Source organism: Lissotriton vulgaris, chromosome 2_1 (assembly GCF_964263255.1).
Source record: "Lissotriton vulgaris chromosome 2_1, aLisVul1.2, whole genome shotgun sequence".
Taxonomy (NCBI): domain Eukaryota; kingdom Metazoa; phylum Chordata; class Amphibia; order Caudata; family Salamandridae; genus Lissotriton; species Lissotriton vulgaris.
The window spans coordinates 306398001-306414260 of record NC_141687.1 but is presented as its reverse complement, the minus strand read 5'-3'; the positions used below and the strand labels follow the sequence as shown (position 1 = coordinate 306414260).

The window sequence follows — 16260 nt, the reverse complement described above, 5'->3', positions numbered from 1 at the left end:
TTTTCTGACCATTGCAATGTAGTTGAGCTCCACATTTAGCAAGTTATTTCTTTATCAAGATTAGAAACAGAAAGGTGAGAGGTAAGGTTTCTGGGAAGAAATATGGACAGAAAGGGAAGTCTAATCCATAGTTTTATTTTAAAGAGAATGTCAAGTGGTACAACTGCCAGGGTTCGGAACCGTGACTAGCTGTGCTAAAGCCTGTTGCTGAGGTGACCCCTGCAGCTTCAGAGAAACCCCAATTCATTTTCACTTAGAATAGACTTCTTGTCGTCCATAATGGAGCCTATTCCCGAATACAATGTCAGCAATATGCATAAAAAGTACATTACTGTGTTCCCTTGTAGCACTCTATTTCCTTCAGTCATCTGTTTTCTGCTTCAGAACTGCTTAGTGATTGTATAAGGGGTTGTATGTAACTCACATTTCCAAAGCCAATAGGTCTCACCTATCTAATGCGAGTGCTGAGCAGTGGCTTTGCCAACTTTTGCTATAAAGTACTGTTTAAGAAAAGTAAAATAAAAAAATCAAATTATTGGACCAAGATTAACAGCAAACTTATTTTCAGATACTTTTCACTCCGAAAACTGTGAACAGAATTTAAAAAAAGATTAAGATAGTCATACGTAAAGGGATATGCTTGCCAAGGCCTCATTTACTTACACCCAAGATTGAGCAATTTGGTTTTCTGCAGTAGCCTCCAGACATAGTGTCATGCTAAGTACACAATCTGCCTAAGAGGCCAGTTGAGTGAGTGCCACAGATGACCCTTCCCCATGACCTATAAGCCTTTGTGTGACAAAGCTTGGGCTTTCATGCGAGATGTATGTGGAATACATAAGATAAAGCAAAACAAGCTGTTCATTTTGCTATTCACCCCATACACCAGCAAAATATCTCTCGTACTGTTCTCAAGCTGGTATTGATGGGGAGCAACACAGTGGAGGTGGTTAAGCAGCACTAGAGGGAAATAGCTAGAAAACACATGCACTCATGGAATGCTGAATGAAAAAGAAAAAAGTAGTTTCCTAAATGTGAACTGTGAAACGATACAAGTGTGCCAAATAAAAGTAATGTAAAGAGGATATGCTCCATGGAGGGACAAGCACAAGAGAAAGGCAATCCATCAAATAAGCAGCAAGCAAAGGAGAGTAACAATAAAGCCAACCAATGATAATCATTGGACTGGTGCTAAGCTCACTGTAAATTGTAAGCTGGCTAGTATGCAAGCTCAGTAAGCACCTATAGAATTGAGAAAAGTGACTCACATGAAAAAAGTGTTAAGTGGATAAGGTCATTCTTGAGCAGTAAGTGAAGATTCTAAATGTTTTTCTATGCTTCTTTTGGCATTTAACAGATCTGAAGACTCATTTAAGCAATACTTCAGTGAAATGCCCTGGTTAGCTGTTACATACAGTGATGAAACTAGAAGATCACGCTTGAACCGTCTTTATGGAATACAAGGTAGGAAAATAAGGAATTAATGTTTATGTATGTGTTATTTCTAGAATTCAAACCTAGTTAAGCCGATCGCTGTACAGGGTCAAAGACAATAAAAGTTAACAAGTGATAGGAGCAGTAGCTGTTCTGTGGACTGTTAACACATTGTGATGTAGGGTTCTTTATAGAACTGGGTCTTCAACTCTTTCCAATGGGAGCAGTCCTAATGGACCTCTCACACTTGTGCAACAAAATTTGAGGTATGTTGGCCGTTCGGGGGGGGGGCTTCTAATTGCTTCTGATTGATTTACGTTTAGTCTTTTAATTCATTCATTCATATAATCTTTATTTCGATCACTTAAGATCATAAAAGACCTTTGCACAAAAAAAAACACGCAACCCAGCCATTTGGGGGTGACAAACATAATGAGATATAGGATATATAAAAACATGCATTGTTCTACTAAAAAATACTAGAATTCATATTGGTTAAAAAGCATAAAACTAATTTCCAATGAGGGTCCGTACTATTAATTTAAAACCTAAGGAAGTGTAAACATTAATAAGCACAATTATTCGGGAAGAGTAAATGGCAAATATTTATGAATTCATGCAGCAGTGTGTATTAGGTTGAGATATGTATAAAAGGGAAAAAAGAGATCACCAGCATGTTACAGAGAGCAGCCCAGCATCTATGCAACTGGGTGCAGGTAACAAAATATTAACCTGTCCATTCCTATATATTTTATTTTCCTATACTACCGTTGTTGTTGACGGGCTTATTCATCTTTGAAATTTTATCACGAATTAGCCACATCCAACTTAGAAATTTGGCAACTGCTATTACACACAGTACTTTCTCATTCTCATAGCAATAGTGCTACTACTAACACCCATATTTCTACCTAGTGGCTGCAACCATTTTCTATGTGGTGCCCGATACACTAAGCAAACAAATAAAATATGTGGATACCTCTCCTCGTTCTTTAAACACAGCTTGCACATTGTCATTTTCTATATGCCATTTACATGTGAATGCATTTTCTAATAGATACATCTGCCAGTGGATTCCTCACCTTGTGAATATCACCTTGTGTCAGCAACATTCGGAAATTCTTTCGTAGCTTCGTGGCGACGTCATAGAGGCACGGCATCGCGCGCGACTCCGCTGATGTCACCGACACCATATTAGGCCCACACCGGCGTGATGACATCCGTTCCCTTTTTTCCGCGTCGTCGACGGTAACGGTTTTCTAGGGATCGTCCGTATCTATTGCAGTAACCTTGTTACTTTGTTATAATTGTGCTTCATTGTCTTCTCTCTCGACATGTCTTCAAAGAAGACCGAGTTTAAAGCTTGTGGGAAATGTGGCAAAACCATGTCCATTACAGATCCACATGAATGCTGCGTATGGTGTCTATTCAGAAAAGGGGGTGGTGATGAACAGAGTGTCTGAATTAAGCAGACCACTCTTACCCAGTCCAAAGATCAGGGCTTGATCCATCACCGTTTTTTAGCTCACTGCACCATCAGATACTCTGTCCATCACCACCCCCTTTTCTGAAGCGTATGGTGTCTAAGCTCCGACCATGACGTCGAAGACTGCCAGTCTTGTAAGAAGATGACACCTAAGGCCCTCCGGGAGAGAGAAACCAAGCTTCTCGTGGCGAAACTTAAAGGCAGAAAAGAGAAGAAAAGTTTGAGGTCGCGAACTCTGCGTTCGAGGTCAAGGTCTTGTTCGAGGTCGCGCTCGGACTCGTCCTCGGCCCATGCTTCGAGATCTTCAAAATAGGAACATAAGAAGAGGACCCATAAGTCCCGGCATCACTCGAGGAAGGACTCTGGTTCAAAGCCGAAGTCACAGGTGAAGCTGGTTGAGAAGGTAGTGGTGTCTTCGGCTTCGGAAGAGCAGGACGCCGAGGGTGAAGTGTCGTATGCAAATTCGCCATGTTCACTGAGGCAAATAACAAATCCATCTTCGGTTCCATCCCATCCTTCAGATCGGGAGGATGAAGGTGAGGAGGAGGTGGTTGGTGAGGGAGAGGCTCCGTTGCCCTAGTGTCCGTCGACTCCGGTGCACCAGCCCGAAGAGGAGGTTGACGTTGTATCGACTCCGCGCCCTCAAGAGCAGCCCGGGGGTTCGTACCCAGCCTTCCCGGCTCCAGGTCAGGATCCGACACAGTTCCTGAACGCAATGTTCGGGATATACTCCAGTATACTCCAGGGCTATGTACCCCACTGGGACGCCTGCTGGTCCCACGGGTCTGATCGCGTTTAGTCTGGGTGTTCCCCCAGACCAATGCTCCTGCACCCTTTATGCCGGCTCCAGCGCCGCATTGGCATTTTACGACGCCGGCGAGGCCATCGACTCCGAAGCCATTGACGCCGAATCCATCGACGCCGAATCCATCAACTCCGATGCCGAACCCAGAACGACCTTGTGTGAAACTACGTCGTCTGACGTCGGGAACGGCGCTGGTACCGGCTCCGACGGAGTCGACCGTGGATCCGTCGGCATCGTATGTGAAGCACAGGTCGAGGCATGAAGACCAGAGGCTTATGGAGGAAGAAAGGTTTTGTGAGGAAGAGATGGAAGAGGGTGAGCTGCAGGAGTCTGAGGACCCATTTGATGACCTGAGGGTGGCTAGTGGCCTGGAACTGTCTCCTGAGTGGGATATAGTCTCAGTGTCGGATGCACCCTCTAAAGATGTGGCTCCTACCATGTTGTGATCAGGAAGGCGGCAGACTTACTGAACATTACTCTGCCTACTGCTGAGTTTAAGTCAAATATTCTCACAGAGGTCCTTCATTCACCATCTTCAGTGATTAAGCCAATGCTGCCATTTAATGATGCCCTAGCAGAGCCAATTTTACAAGTTTTGAAGAAACCTTTATCAGCTCCTGCAGTATCTAGGGCCGTTGCAAAGAGATATAGAGTGGCTCCTAATGACCCAGGAATTTTTGTCCACACACCCTCTGCCTGAGAGTTTGGTGGTGCAGGCTGCCTGTTCCAAGAGATCAACTGGAGCTTTTCCACAGGTTCCTGCAGAAAAGGAGTTGAGGAAACAGGAGCAGGCTGCTAAAAAGGTTTTCTCCTCCGCCAGCATGGTGTTGAAGTCCACAAACGCGACCTACCTGATGGGGCGTTATATCCACGCCCTGATGGATACTGTAAAACAGTTGGTGCCAAAGATACCGGAGGATGATAGAAAAGACTTCCAGGAGGTAATCTCTGACACACAGGCTGCAGCAAGGCAGGGGATCCAGAGTGGTTTGGACACAGCAGATTCTGTGGCAAGAGTCATGGGCTCTTCGGTGGCTACGAGGAGAGCTGCATGGATTAAATAGTCTGAGTTTTCAACAGATGTCCAGTCTGCATTAATGGATCTACCATTCGACAGGTCTGGTTTGTTTGGCAAAAAGGCAGACGCTGCTTCAGAACGTTTTAAGGACAGCGGGGTGACGGCTAAGTCATTGGGCCTTCAGACCAGGGGCACCTTTGGGAAATGCTTTAGAGGGTTTGGCAGATCTTCTTTTCGTTCCTACAAGTCAACTCAGCAGCAGCAGCAGCAAAACACACTTTACAAGGCGTACAGGGGCAGACATAGAGCTCGTCCCAGAGGTCGTCAAGTCGCCTCCTTCTCTTCTTCCTCTTCCTCTTCCCCTTCCCAACCCCCTGCCAACGCAGCAAAGCAGCCCTAGATCCGTCATTCCGGATCATGCGGGCCCAGTGGGGGGCCGGCTTACCCATTTCCTACGAGATTGGGAATTGATTACATCGGATCTTTGGGTTCTCAATCTCGTGGAGAATGGGTATGCTCTTCCCTTTCAGGAGTTTCCCCCAAATTACCCTCCTTGCCAGGGTTATTGTTCGGAGGACCACCTGCTTCTCCTGCAGGAAGAAGTCCTGGCGCTGTTCTGAAAAGGTGCGATAGAGGTGGTTCCGGAGCAGGAAAGGGGTTAGGGATGCTACTCCCGGTATTTTCTGATCCCCAAGAAGGATGGCAGGCTTCGGACAATCCTGGATCTCAGGATCTTGAACTTGTATCTTAAGCAGGAGAAGTTCAAGATGCTCACCCTTGCTCAGGTTCTTCAGGCGCTGATGGAAGAACACTGGATGGTGTCAATTGATTTGCAGGATGCGTATTTTCATATCCCCATCTTGAAGTCGCACAGAAAGTATCTCCGTTTCACAGTTGGGTCGCAACACTACCAGTTTGCGGTCCTTCCGTTTGATCTTACTACTGCGCCTCGAGTCTTCATCAAGGTGATGGCAGTGGTGGCAGCACATCTCAGGAGGTCGGGATACCTGTATTCCCGTATCTGGACGACATGCTGATTAAAGCAGAGTCGCCGGAGAGGGTGCTCCATCACCTGCAGGAGACAACTCAGTTGTTGCGCAGGTTGGGTTTTTCGATAAATGTACCCAAATCTCACCTGGTGCCCTCCCAGCGCAACCTGTTCATAGGTGCAGTACTGGACACTACTGTATGCCGTGCATTCCCTCCTCCTCAAAGGATTCGCGACATACAGGAAATGATTCCTTTGTTTTTCAATGGAGCGGTTGTTCCAGTCCTGAAGGTCCTTCGCTTGCTCGGTCTGATGGCTTCTTGCATTCTGCTGGTCAACCATGCACGCTGGCACATGAGGGCACTCCAGTGGTGCCTCCGCAGGCAGTGGTATCAACACAACGGAGATCTCAGGGAGTCAGTGAGGATTTCCAGAGAAACTGCAGCGGATCTGAATTGGCGGAGTGTTGAAGGCAATCTGTCACAAGGAAAGCCTTTTCATCTACCTCCATCTGTGGTCACGGTGATAATGAATGAATCCCCTCTAGGGTGCTCATCTGGGGGATCTGGAGATAAAACGTCTTTGGTCTCCAGAGGAAAGGTTGCTTCACATCAACCTTCTAGAGTTGCGGGCGATACGTTAGGCATTCAAGGCCTTCCTCCCTTCCCTTCGCGGTCGGTCAGTTCAAGTCCTGACAGACAACACGACCGCGATGTGGTATGTCAACAAGCAGGGAGGAGTGGGGTCGCAGTGTCTCTGCAGAGAGGCTCTGCGTCTCTGGTCCTGGGTTCAGGACCATCAGATTTGTCTGATGGCAAATCATCTGGCCGGAGTTCTGAACGTTTGTGCAGACACTCTGTTGGCAGTTCTCCACCGACCACGAGTGGAGGCTCTATCCAGAGGTAGTTCGTCAGGTCTTTCGGACTTTGGGAACGCCTCTGGTGGATCTGTTGGCCACTCACAAGAATGCTCACTGCCCGTCATTCTGCAGCCTCCAGTTTCCGATGCAGGGAGCCTTGGGGGACACGTTTCAGTTGAGTTGGCACTCTCAACTCCTTTACGCGTTTCCTACCATACCCTTGATTCCTTGGGTTCTGAGGAAGGTTCGCCAAGACAGGGCCCAAATTATATTGATCGCCCCGGATTGGCCAATAAGGGTGTGGTACACAGATCTTCTCCATCTCTCCTCATACTCGCCGCTCCGTCTCCCTCACAGGGCAGATCTCCTCTCCCAGATGGAGGGGCAGGTTCTACAACCCCACCTCCAGACCTTACACCTTCATGCCTGGAGATTGAACGGGGCAACCTGAGTTCCTTTTGGGTGTCATTTTGTCAGCCAGGCGTGACTCCACTAAGTCCACTAAGTCCATTTATTCCTATAGATGGTCTAAGTTCGTTGCTTGGTGTGGGGAGAGGTCCATTGACCCTTTAAGGGCTTGTTTGTCCAATATTCTTCAATTTGCTCTTTCCTTGGCCCAGCAGGGTTTTGCGATAGCAACTATTAAGGGTTATTTGTCGGCCTTATCGGCTTTCCTTTGTTTGCCGGACCAGCCCTCTTTGTTTAATTCACCTATCGTTTTACGGTTCATCAAGGGCCTTACCAATAAATTTCCTCCAACTCCTTTTATTGTGCCTCAGTGGGACTTGAACCTTGTACTTACTTTCCTGATGGGTTCGCCTTTCGAGCCGTTACACAAGTGTTCCTTGAGGCTTTTGTCTTTCAAGACTGTTTTTCTGATAGCAATTACCTCGGCAAGGAGGGTAAGTGAGCTTCAAGCTCTTAGTTCAAAGCCCCCATTTTATCTATTCATGCTGATCGAATGGTTCTCAGGACCAGGGTTTCTTTTCTGCTGAAGGTGGTAACTCCTTTCCACCTTTATCCTCCCCCTCACCCTTCCAAGGAGGAGAGACTTCACTGCCTAGACCCTAAGAGGGCGGTGAGCTTTTACCTGGACATGACGAGAGAGTTCAGGTCGGATGACCAGCTGTTTGATGGATTTGCCTGCTGCAGGAAGGGGAAGGCTGTGCACAAGCGCATGCTATCAAGATGGATAATTTTATGCATCAAGATCTGCTACTCCCTGGCGGGTAAGGAACCTCCAAAGGGTATAAGGGCTCACTCCACTAGATCTAAGTCTGCAACATCTGCTCTTTCTAGTGGTGTGCCTGTAGAGGACATTTGTAGAGGACATTTGTAGAGGACATTTGGGCCTCCCTCCACACTTTCGCAAAGCATTACTGCTTGGATTCCGAAGTGAGGAGGGACGGCCACTTTGCGCGCTCTGTCCTCCAAGATTTCTTGGTATAGCGGAGTGGACACCCTCCTCCGGGAGTGGGGACCGCTGTGGGAATCTATTCACAAGGTGAGGAATCCACTGGCAGATGTATCTATCAGAAGAACAAGTTACTTAACCTTTGGTAACGCTTTTTCTGGTAGATACAGTATCTGCCTGTGGATTCCTCACTCACTCTTCTATACCGGAGTAATTGTAATGTAATGTGTGTGTATATATATATATATATTATCAAAGGAAATGTTTTATTTTAAATATTTTCCTGCATTGGCTTCACACTGTGTGTGTGTTTTATCTTGACATTTGTGCACTGTGTATACTGTATATATATATATATATCTACTGTCATCGGTCCGTCCGTGTGCCTCGAAGGCACGGAAAAAAGGGCGGAACTGATGTCATCACGCCGGCGTGGGCCTAATATGGTGTCGGTGAGTCGCGCGCGATGGCGTGCCTCTATGACTTCGCCCACGTCGGCGCGAAGCTACGAAAGAATTTCCAAATGTTGCTGACGCAAGGGGATATTCACAAGGTGAGGAATCTACAGGCAGATACTGTATCTACCAGAAAAAGCGTTACCGAAGGTAAATAACTTGTTCTACAGGTAACAAACCTACCCGAAATTGAAAATATAGGCGTCTGTCCCTAGGTTTGGTGATGGTATCCCAAAAATGCTCCTAGAGAGGACGGGGTTTAAACTCTAGGAATTTGCCTGTCAGGGAAGTGGACTCTGAGGTAAGTAGACTGTTCCTCTCCACCATAGACCAATATATAGCTTTTAATTCTTTTTTTGAAGGGAATTGTTGACCCTCTGGGTCATCCCACAAATGTTGAACTCCCATACCAGTCAGTGTTGTTTTGATATTTTACAATCACTTGATTTTACATGAGGTGTCAGCCGCCCATACATCTTTTAAGGTGGAGGTGTAATTCAATAACTCGGGGGTAGTCCATAATCTGCACCAGTAGGCGATTGGACGAAATTTGCTGACCTCATTCAGTCTACTGCAACCTAGGTCGTAGAAGACTGGCTGCAAAGGGGTACTTGATGGTAAGCCAATTACATCTTGCACAAATTTGTTCTGCCAAATCTAGTGGTCTCAGATCATCGAAACCCCATAGCTCCGCACCATAGGTTACAGAGGTGATAACCTTAGTATTGTAAATCTGGAGTAGTGGATAAATAGGTTGGGTCAATGACCGCTTGTGTTCCTTCAACAATGCACCAGCGAGGTGACCGTGCTTTAAGGCCATGGTTTCTATCTGGGGCTTCCAACTAAGTTTTTTCCCTATTGTAATCCCCAGATAATTAAAAACATCTGTTTGATCTAGGTGTACTTCGTTTAACGACACCCTTTCTTTAATGGCCCGGTGCTTGTGGAGGACCATAAACTTGGTTTTACTTGCATTTATCTCCAGCTCACGTTCCCTACAAAATACCTCGAACCTATTCAAAGCCCTCTGCAAACCACTCTGCGTTTTAGAAATACTGAGAGTATTGTCTGGGAACAAAAGTATAGGTGTTCTTACACCTGCAAGGGATGGTGCATGAGTCGGGAACGTAGAGAAATAAGCGACAACTCCGTTAATAAACAATGAAAATAATGTTGGCGCCAAGACGCACCCCTGCCGAACCCTTTTAGATACGGGAAATTGGTTGGTCACATTGCCCTTGGTACTCCGACATACTTGTGCATAATTCTCTGTGTACAGGTGTATCACAACAGATAGTAATTCTGCAGGCATACCTAGATCCTTACAAACCCTCCAGAGTTTATTTCGAGACTCCAAATCAAAAGCAGATTTTAGAACCACAAAGGCGGCATAAATAGTACCACCAGCCAGCACAATAGCACGCCAATATATTAAAACAAACCTAAAAACCTGATCTACAGTGCTTACATTAGTGCGAAATCCTGCCTGAAATGGAGACAATGTATCCTTATCATCAATCCAGTCTAATATTCTATTGAGTACCATTCTTTCTATAAGTTTTTGGATGGCATCTATGAGACTTATTGGTCGATAATTGCCTGGGCAGGAACGATATATCAGTAAAATCTCTGCACCCTTCCAGGAAGCGGGAATCGGTGCACCACTAGAAATGTCTTTGCTAGTATAAGTATGTACTCTAGCCAGAGTACCCTATCATTTTGAAACAGGTTGGCCGGTACGCCATCAGGGCCAGGAGGTTTACCACTGGCAACCGAACCCAGCGCTGTTTCTACTTCTGCCATTGCAAATTGTAATACAGTGGCACAGGTCGGTGCAGTGTGGACATCATCGTTCTCACCCTCTGCCCCTAGGGTAAATTGTGATACATAATGACAGACCCACGCCTCTAGTGCTACATGGTTGTGGGGCACGGGTGCTTGTCCCCTTCTCCCCCATTTTACCTGTTGCCGAAAGGACTGCTGGTTCCTCCCTTTGCTTGCCTCATTAAGGTCCGCCCATTTCTGCTCATCCCAGTCCTTTTTTGATTGGTGCATTACTGATTTATTCTTCTTCCTGGCAAGCTTAACTAGACCACAATTGTTTTGTTTAATAGCAACTGCCAATGATTTATAGGCTGCCCTACAGCTCTTATTATACCAGTTGACATCTTTGCTCTTCTGCTTATTCATGTCTCTGTCTTGTTTTAGGAAAAAAGTTCTAATATTACAAAATAGTTCATCATGCAGAACCGTAATTCTATTGTTTAGCTCGGGCTTTGTGGTAATAGCTCGTAGCTCTCCCAGTGTTTTTGAAACTGCAGTCCTTATACCTATTAGTGCTTGCTCATTACTCACTATCTTGGCCTATTTTAGCCTTCTCATGTTATTGCATAACTGAACCTCTCTAGTAGAACATCGCTGGACTGGGATTGATGGTTGGGCTATACCCATGGTTTCCATCTTCAGTAAAATGAGATTATGGTCACTTTCAGCTCTCTCCAGAATCTCCATATCATTAACTAAGTACCAATATTACAGGTTGATAGGTATATAGTCGATTCGGCTTGAGCTTACACCATTATTAAATGTGTTTGCTCCCTGTTTGTCAGAGGGTGAGTGACCATTTACATCTCGAAGCCCCCTCTCCATGCACAATGCTTTCATTTGAAGCACTGCCTCCGTCTGTTTTATTGAGGCAGCTCTAGGATAGGAACGCTCCATAACATGTCTTCCTCCTTGGTCAATTTAAAATCTTAATTATCAAGGGGTTCAAAGGTAGTATTAAAATCCCCTGCAATAATTAGATTTGGGACACCGGTCAATCCCCCCACATAGTCCTCCAAGATGTCAACTGTGTTACTGTCTACCGCCACTAAGACCCCAAGCAAAACATTAACAACAATTATGCATGTGTTGGAATTAGCCTTTAGACAGATGGCCATAATATTTGGCCTGTCAATCGAGGTCATACATATACTAAAGGGCAAATTCTGCTTTACCCATATGGTTAGACCCCCTGACGGTCTGCCCTTTTGCCCTTGAATTTCTGGTTTATAAAAATGTAGGTATCCTAACCGATGTATTATTTTGGTAGACCACGTCTCCTGCAATACACAAATCTCATTCTGCTCAATTAGTTCCTGTCAGTCCCTTGACTCTATCTTAGACTGTAGCCCTGCCATATTCCAGGACATATAGTATAATATGTTATGTTATGTAATGTTAAACAATTTATATAGCGCTACAGCTACCCCAGCAAGGGAGTGTTCCGGCGCTGACCAAGAGAGTATAAAGGACCGCTACTGCAAAGACCAGCTCAGTAGTGCAGGTGTAGTTGGTTTCGTCATTTCTATAGCACCAGTCTGCTCACAGAGTTGATCATTCCTTTCTTCCTTGTTCGATTTTACAATATGGGGCACGACTATCCCTTTATTACTCTCGGGAATAGGGTGTTCAGGGAGAATTAGTCAATCACACTGGTCTAAGCCGCTAAGGGGAGCAAACCTATTCTCTATTGTTACTCCCATGTATCCAGAATTACCCAATGAGTCATGCTTTGCGGCACTACCCCTCACGTGTGCACCCATTCCGCCAACTTCTGGATTCAATACATATGGTGGTTTAAAAAAGAATGCATAAGGCAGTGCTCTAATTTGGGTGCCACCCCCTGTAGTCCAGCCCAGGCGATCTACAAGAAATAAAGCGGTTATTAAAGTTTAAGACCACGCAATATCCCGCCAGTGTGTTTTGACCTGGTCCCAACCACTCTACTCTCCTAGCCATCATCAGTTTGCTAGCGAGCGAGTCCCCTGAATGTCTCCTGTATTTACTTGATGGGTCATCTAATGCAAAGACTTATTCAGCAATTGAGCAGTTGATTCTGTCTGATCCTCTCTCAATGCAAGGACATTTCATAATATCAATACAAGCGGTGATGATGCCTCAGGGAGGATTAACGGATGATGCGCATCGTGGGATCGCCATGAAACTCCCCCACTATGCGTAGCATTGGCCCTCCTCTGCCCCACTTGCGGTGGTAGTCGGGTACTTCAACCCTCTACTGTTGTATTAGCTGTTGGATTTGCCAGTGGATTGGGTTTTGGGTTTACGTTCCCACCCTGTTTCCCCTTGTTTACACCTGCACCTGGACTAGAACCCGCTATAATGGGTTGTTCCCTCAAGGTGCCACTTACCGCGGATATCAGAATCTTCAGCTACTACAGGGTCTACACGTGCACAACAACATTTCGTAGTATTTGGAGGTAATGTATTTAACCTTTCAATTTGTGACAATTTCTCCTCAATTGACAATCATTTTAGTAAGGGGCTTAATAGTACTGTAACTAGCGTCTCAAGCCTTTTCCACTGTTCGGAATCACAATCCGGGACCGGTGGAGTATATATGCTCTTGTTAGGCATAGGCTGCAATGTTGGACCTTGTGCGGCTTCCTCAGCCACTAAATCAGAGGTTTGCAGTTTGAGGGGCTGATGCTTTGATTTTGACTTTGGCTTCTGTTTACACTTTTGCAAGGCACCTCCCCTACTCCTTTTGGCCAACGGTTCGGCGTTAGCTACTATAGTCGGCCTTGTCAAACCCACCCATGTGGTTTTTTTGGATCTGGTTGAGACCACATTAACTCCTGAATCCGGTATTGTTGATGATGGCGCAATGGGAGCAATAGCTGCTGCGGGTTCCAGAGACATAACCATTGGCAGTGGCACTTATGGTGCTGTTACAGGAGTAGCACTTATTGATTCCCCCATATTAGCAGAGTCACAGCCTGTCAACAATGGTATCTGCTCTCCCATGACCCTAGCTGTGATTGGTCTCCCAGAATCAGTATGCAAATGTTCGTCAGTTACTCAAGGGGGTACAGGGGATTTGGCCAAGCTTAAACGACCCAGTGAAGAACGCTTCTGCATAGCAAAAGTGTCCAGGGAGAGTCTCTTTTCGGTCAGCTGGATTTCATGGTTCAAAACTGACTCGACCCTAGTTAAAAATGCATCTAGAGTCCCCATGATGCCCACCCCTGACGATGCAAGTCTCCTTCCTTTTACCCATACTTTCCCAGAGTATTAAACAACCGCTGCTATACCAGGGTAATAAACACAATTACAGTTACTGTAGATACTGTAATTGTCACAGTACACTGAGAATCAAAACCAAGAGCCCGGGCCCATCCTAACCTCCTCCGGGCTCGTACGGGCTCAGACTGGCTCAGACGGGCCTGCCCTTGGTCCGGGCTTCGTCCGTGCGCAGCCTGCGCACGTCCCGCAGGTTTTGAGGCTGCGCTTTGTAGCGTGATTGGCACGCCTCCTCCCTCGCAGCCGCAGGCAATTGACAGCGTTGTACCCTGGGACACTGAGTCCCACCAGGGCATGTAGTCCAGCAAGGAGGGTTGCACCGGCGGCAGACTGCGGGAGAATACCGCCGTCAACCCGTAGGGTAAGTGATTCCATAGTGTTCCGTGGCAAAGAGCACAATTCCATGTCAGGAAACTGAAGCTAGTGTGCAAGCGTGTTTGGTCTTTTGAAATTACGTGTAAAGGCTAATAATGTAATCATGTTAAAGCTTTCCTGGCTATGCTTAACATTGCACTACTCACTATATCTACTGTGAGACTCCCGCTACAACGACAGGGATGGTTCAAGCATACAAATCTATGAAAAATTCCAAGACTGAAGAACTACAGTTACAGGCAAGTAACATTTTTCTTCTCTCTGCTGGGTCTTTCATTGCCAAGAAAAAAAATATGACCATATGAAACAATTCTTTCAAACATAAGTGGCTATCTTCAAAGCTATCTTCATTACCTATAAATACTTACATTGGCCACAACTGCTCATTTTTACTTTATTCGAGGGTCACGAAATCCAAGAAGAAAACCCCATTATGCCTAAAGACCCACATATGCAAGAAGATATCTACCACAATGTAAGTGTTTCTAAGCAATGCACTTACAGTACGGAACTCCCTTCCCGCCAGATTACTTTCCGTTCTACCCTTTATCTTATATGAGTCTAGCATAAAGAAATACCTCCTGGCGGCATGCTAAATGACCAGAATCATCCGCACCTTGTGCACACACTCAGTGTTTTTCCTTTGCCTGAATACCTGCAATGACTATCTTAGCTTCTTGCTGCACACTTATGTCTACTGTTCCTAAACCATGCTTCCCCATCCCTGCACCCCCTCCCCGGCCCATTCAATGCTCCTATGTTCTGTTTGCTTCTTGTGCTGCAAAACTTGTAATGCTTTCCTCCATACCAGCATGAATGTCTGTTTCTCTGATATGTTTATATCAATGTTTACTTGTCTCTTTATGAAAAGCGCTCTGATGCACCTATTTGAGTTGAGCGAGTGCTATATAAAACAACAGTAAATAAAAGAATTGAATTTGACTAAAATGTGGCTTCTTAAATTTGCCATCTCATTTGAAAATTGCTAACAACCTTACAACCCTCTGTTACCACATATGAGACAACCATCCACCCACATTAAACCCTTCTCTAAAATAGCACTCACACATCTCAACATAGGATCCTGTCAACTACACCAAACCTACCATTCCTCAAAATCATAACTAAGCATTCATTATCCACCAAAAGACCAGATTTACATGAATGTCATACTAAAGCACTACTAATCTGGTTTTAGACCACACTTCAGAAGTGAAACAGCAAGTCATGGATGGAATCGTTGTCACCTTATAGAAAGGATGCCTGCCTGTGGCCCCTGCATGATATTTCAGCTACTTTTTATACGATTGGCTGTCAATCCCAAATCCTCTGATCATATATTGAATTTCAGGTCACTAACTTTACAACCAACCTCAACTCGTCCATGTAGGCACTTTCAGGTCTTACCGTCTCTTAATTTGCAGATTAGCCCAAACAGTGATAGCAGTGCTAGCTTTATTAAAGGGAGGCACAAATAAAGCAGCGTCAGTGCATTTTTCCTTCAGATTCACAGAGCAGGCAAAGCACAGGAACAAATTTGTCATGAAGGCCCACCCTAGCTGCTGCAGCTTAGAGAAAGTGATTCAGAAAAGGGGGGGGGGATCTTTGGACTGGGTAAGAGTAGTCTGCTTAATTCAGACACTCTGTTCATCACCACCCCCTTTTCTGAATCGTTTTTGGCCACTATAGGTGTGGCAGGGTATACTCAGACATGAGTCCCTTGCTCACTGCACCATCAGGATTCAAGCAAGCCGGGCCGACGACGGCTGAAATGCCAGAAACCGGTCCCCGGTAGCTTGTCTCCTTTCTGGTGAAGAATTGGCTTGGTAGTTTAGTCTGCCCTGTTCCCATGATGCACTGGGCCAGGGACAGACTGATTTGCATATAGCCAGGTTCTGAGCTGGGATGGTTCAGTGAGCTAAATAACGGTGATGGATCAAGCCCTGATCTTTGGACTGGGTAAGAGTGGTCTGCTTAATTCAGACACTCTGTTCATCACCACCCCCTTTTCTGAATCGCAGCTTAGATAAAAGCATAAGCCCACTGGACCATATGTTGGAGTTCTGTGGCGCCCAAACTTATTTGTAGACACTAATCTCCAAGTAGAAGATCATAATTAGCACTGCAAGAGTAGGTGAATGGTTGGGGGAAGGAATCATGTTACCAACAGAGCCTAAACGTAACGATAGAAATACATGTGATGAAGTCATAACATGAAAACAAAGTGAGCGTGACACATGAAATGAGCTAATGTGAAACAAATGATGAAAGCATAGGATAAAAAGAAAGAAATTATGGAAGGATGAAAGAAAGATGCGAAATAAAGCATGAAAGTAATATA

The 16260-nt window shown here is 45.5% G+C and overlaps 1 protein-coding gene across 1 annotated transcript in view; it reads left to right on the top strand.

The window, feature by feature from the left end:
- NXN (nucleoredoxin) overlaps positions 1 to 16260 on the top strand; it is a 457847-nt gene that overhangs the window by 334503 nt on the left and 107084 nt on the right. Inside the window, exon 5 of the mRNA XM_086955000.1 lies at positions 1358 to 1464. Within this exon, the coding sequence (XP_086811126.1) occupies positions 1358 to 1464 (107 nt within the window). The remainder of the gene's footprint in view (positions 1 to 1357; positions 1465 to 16260) is intronic.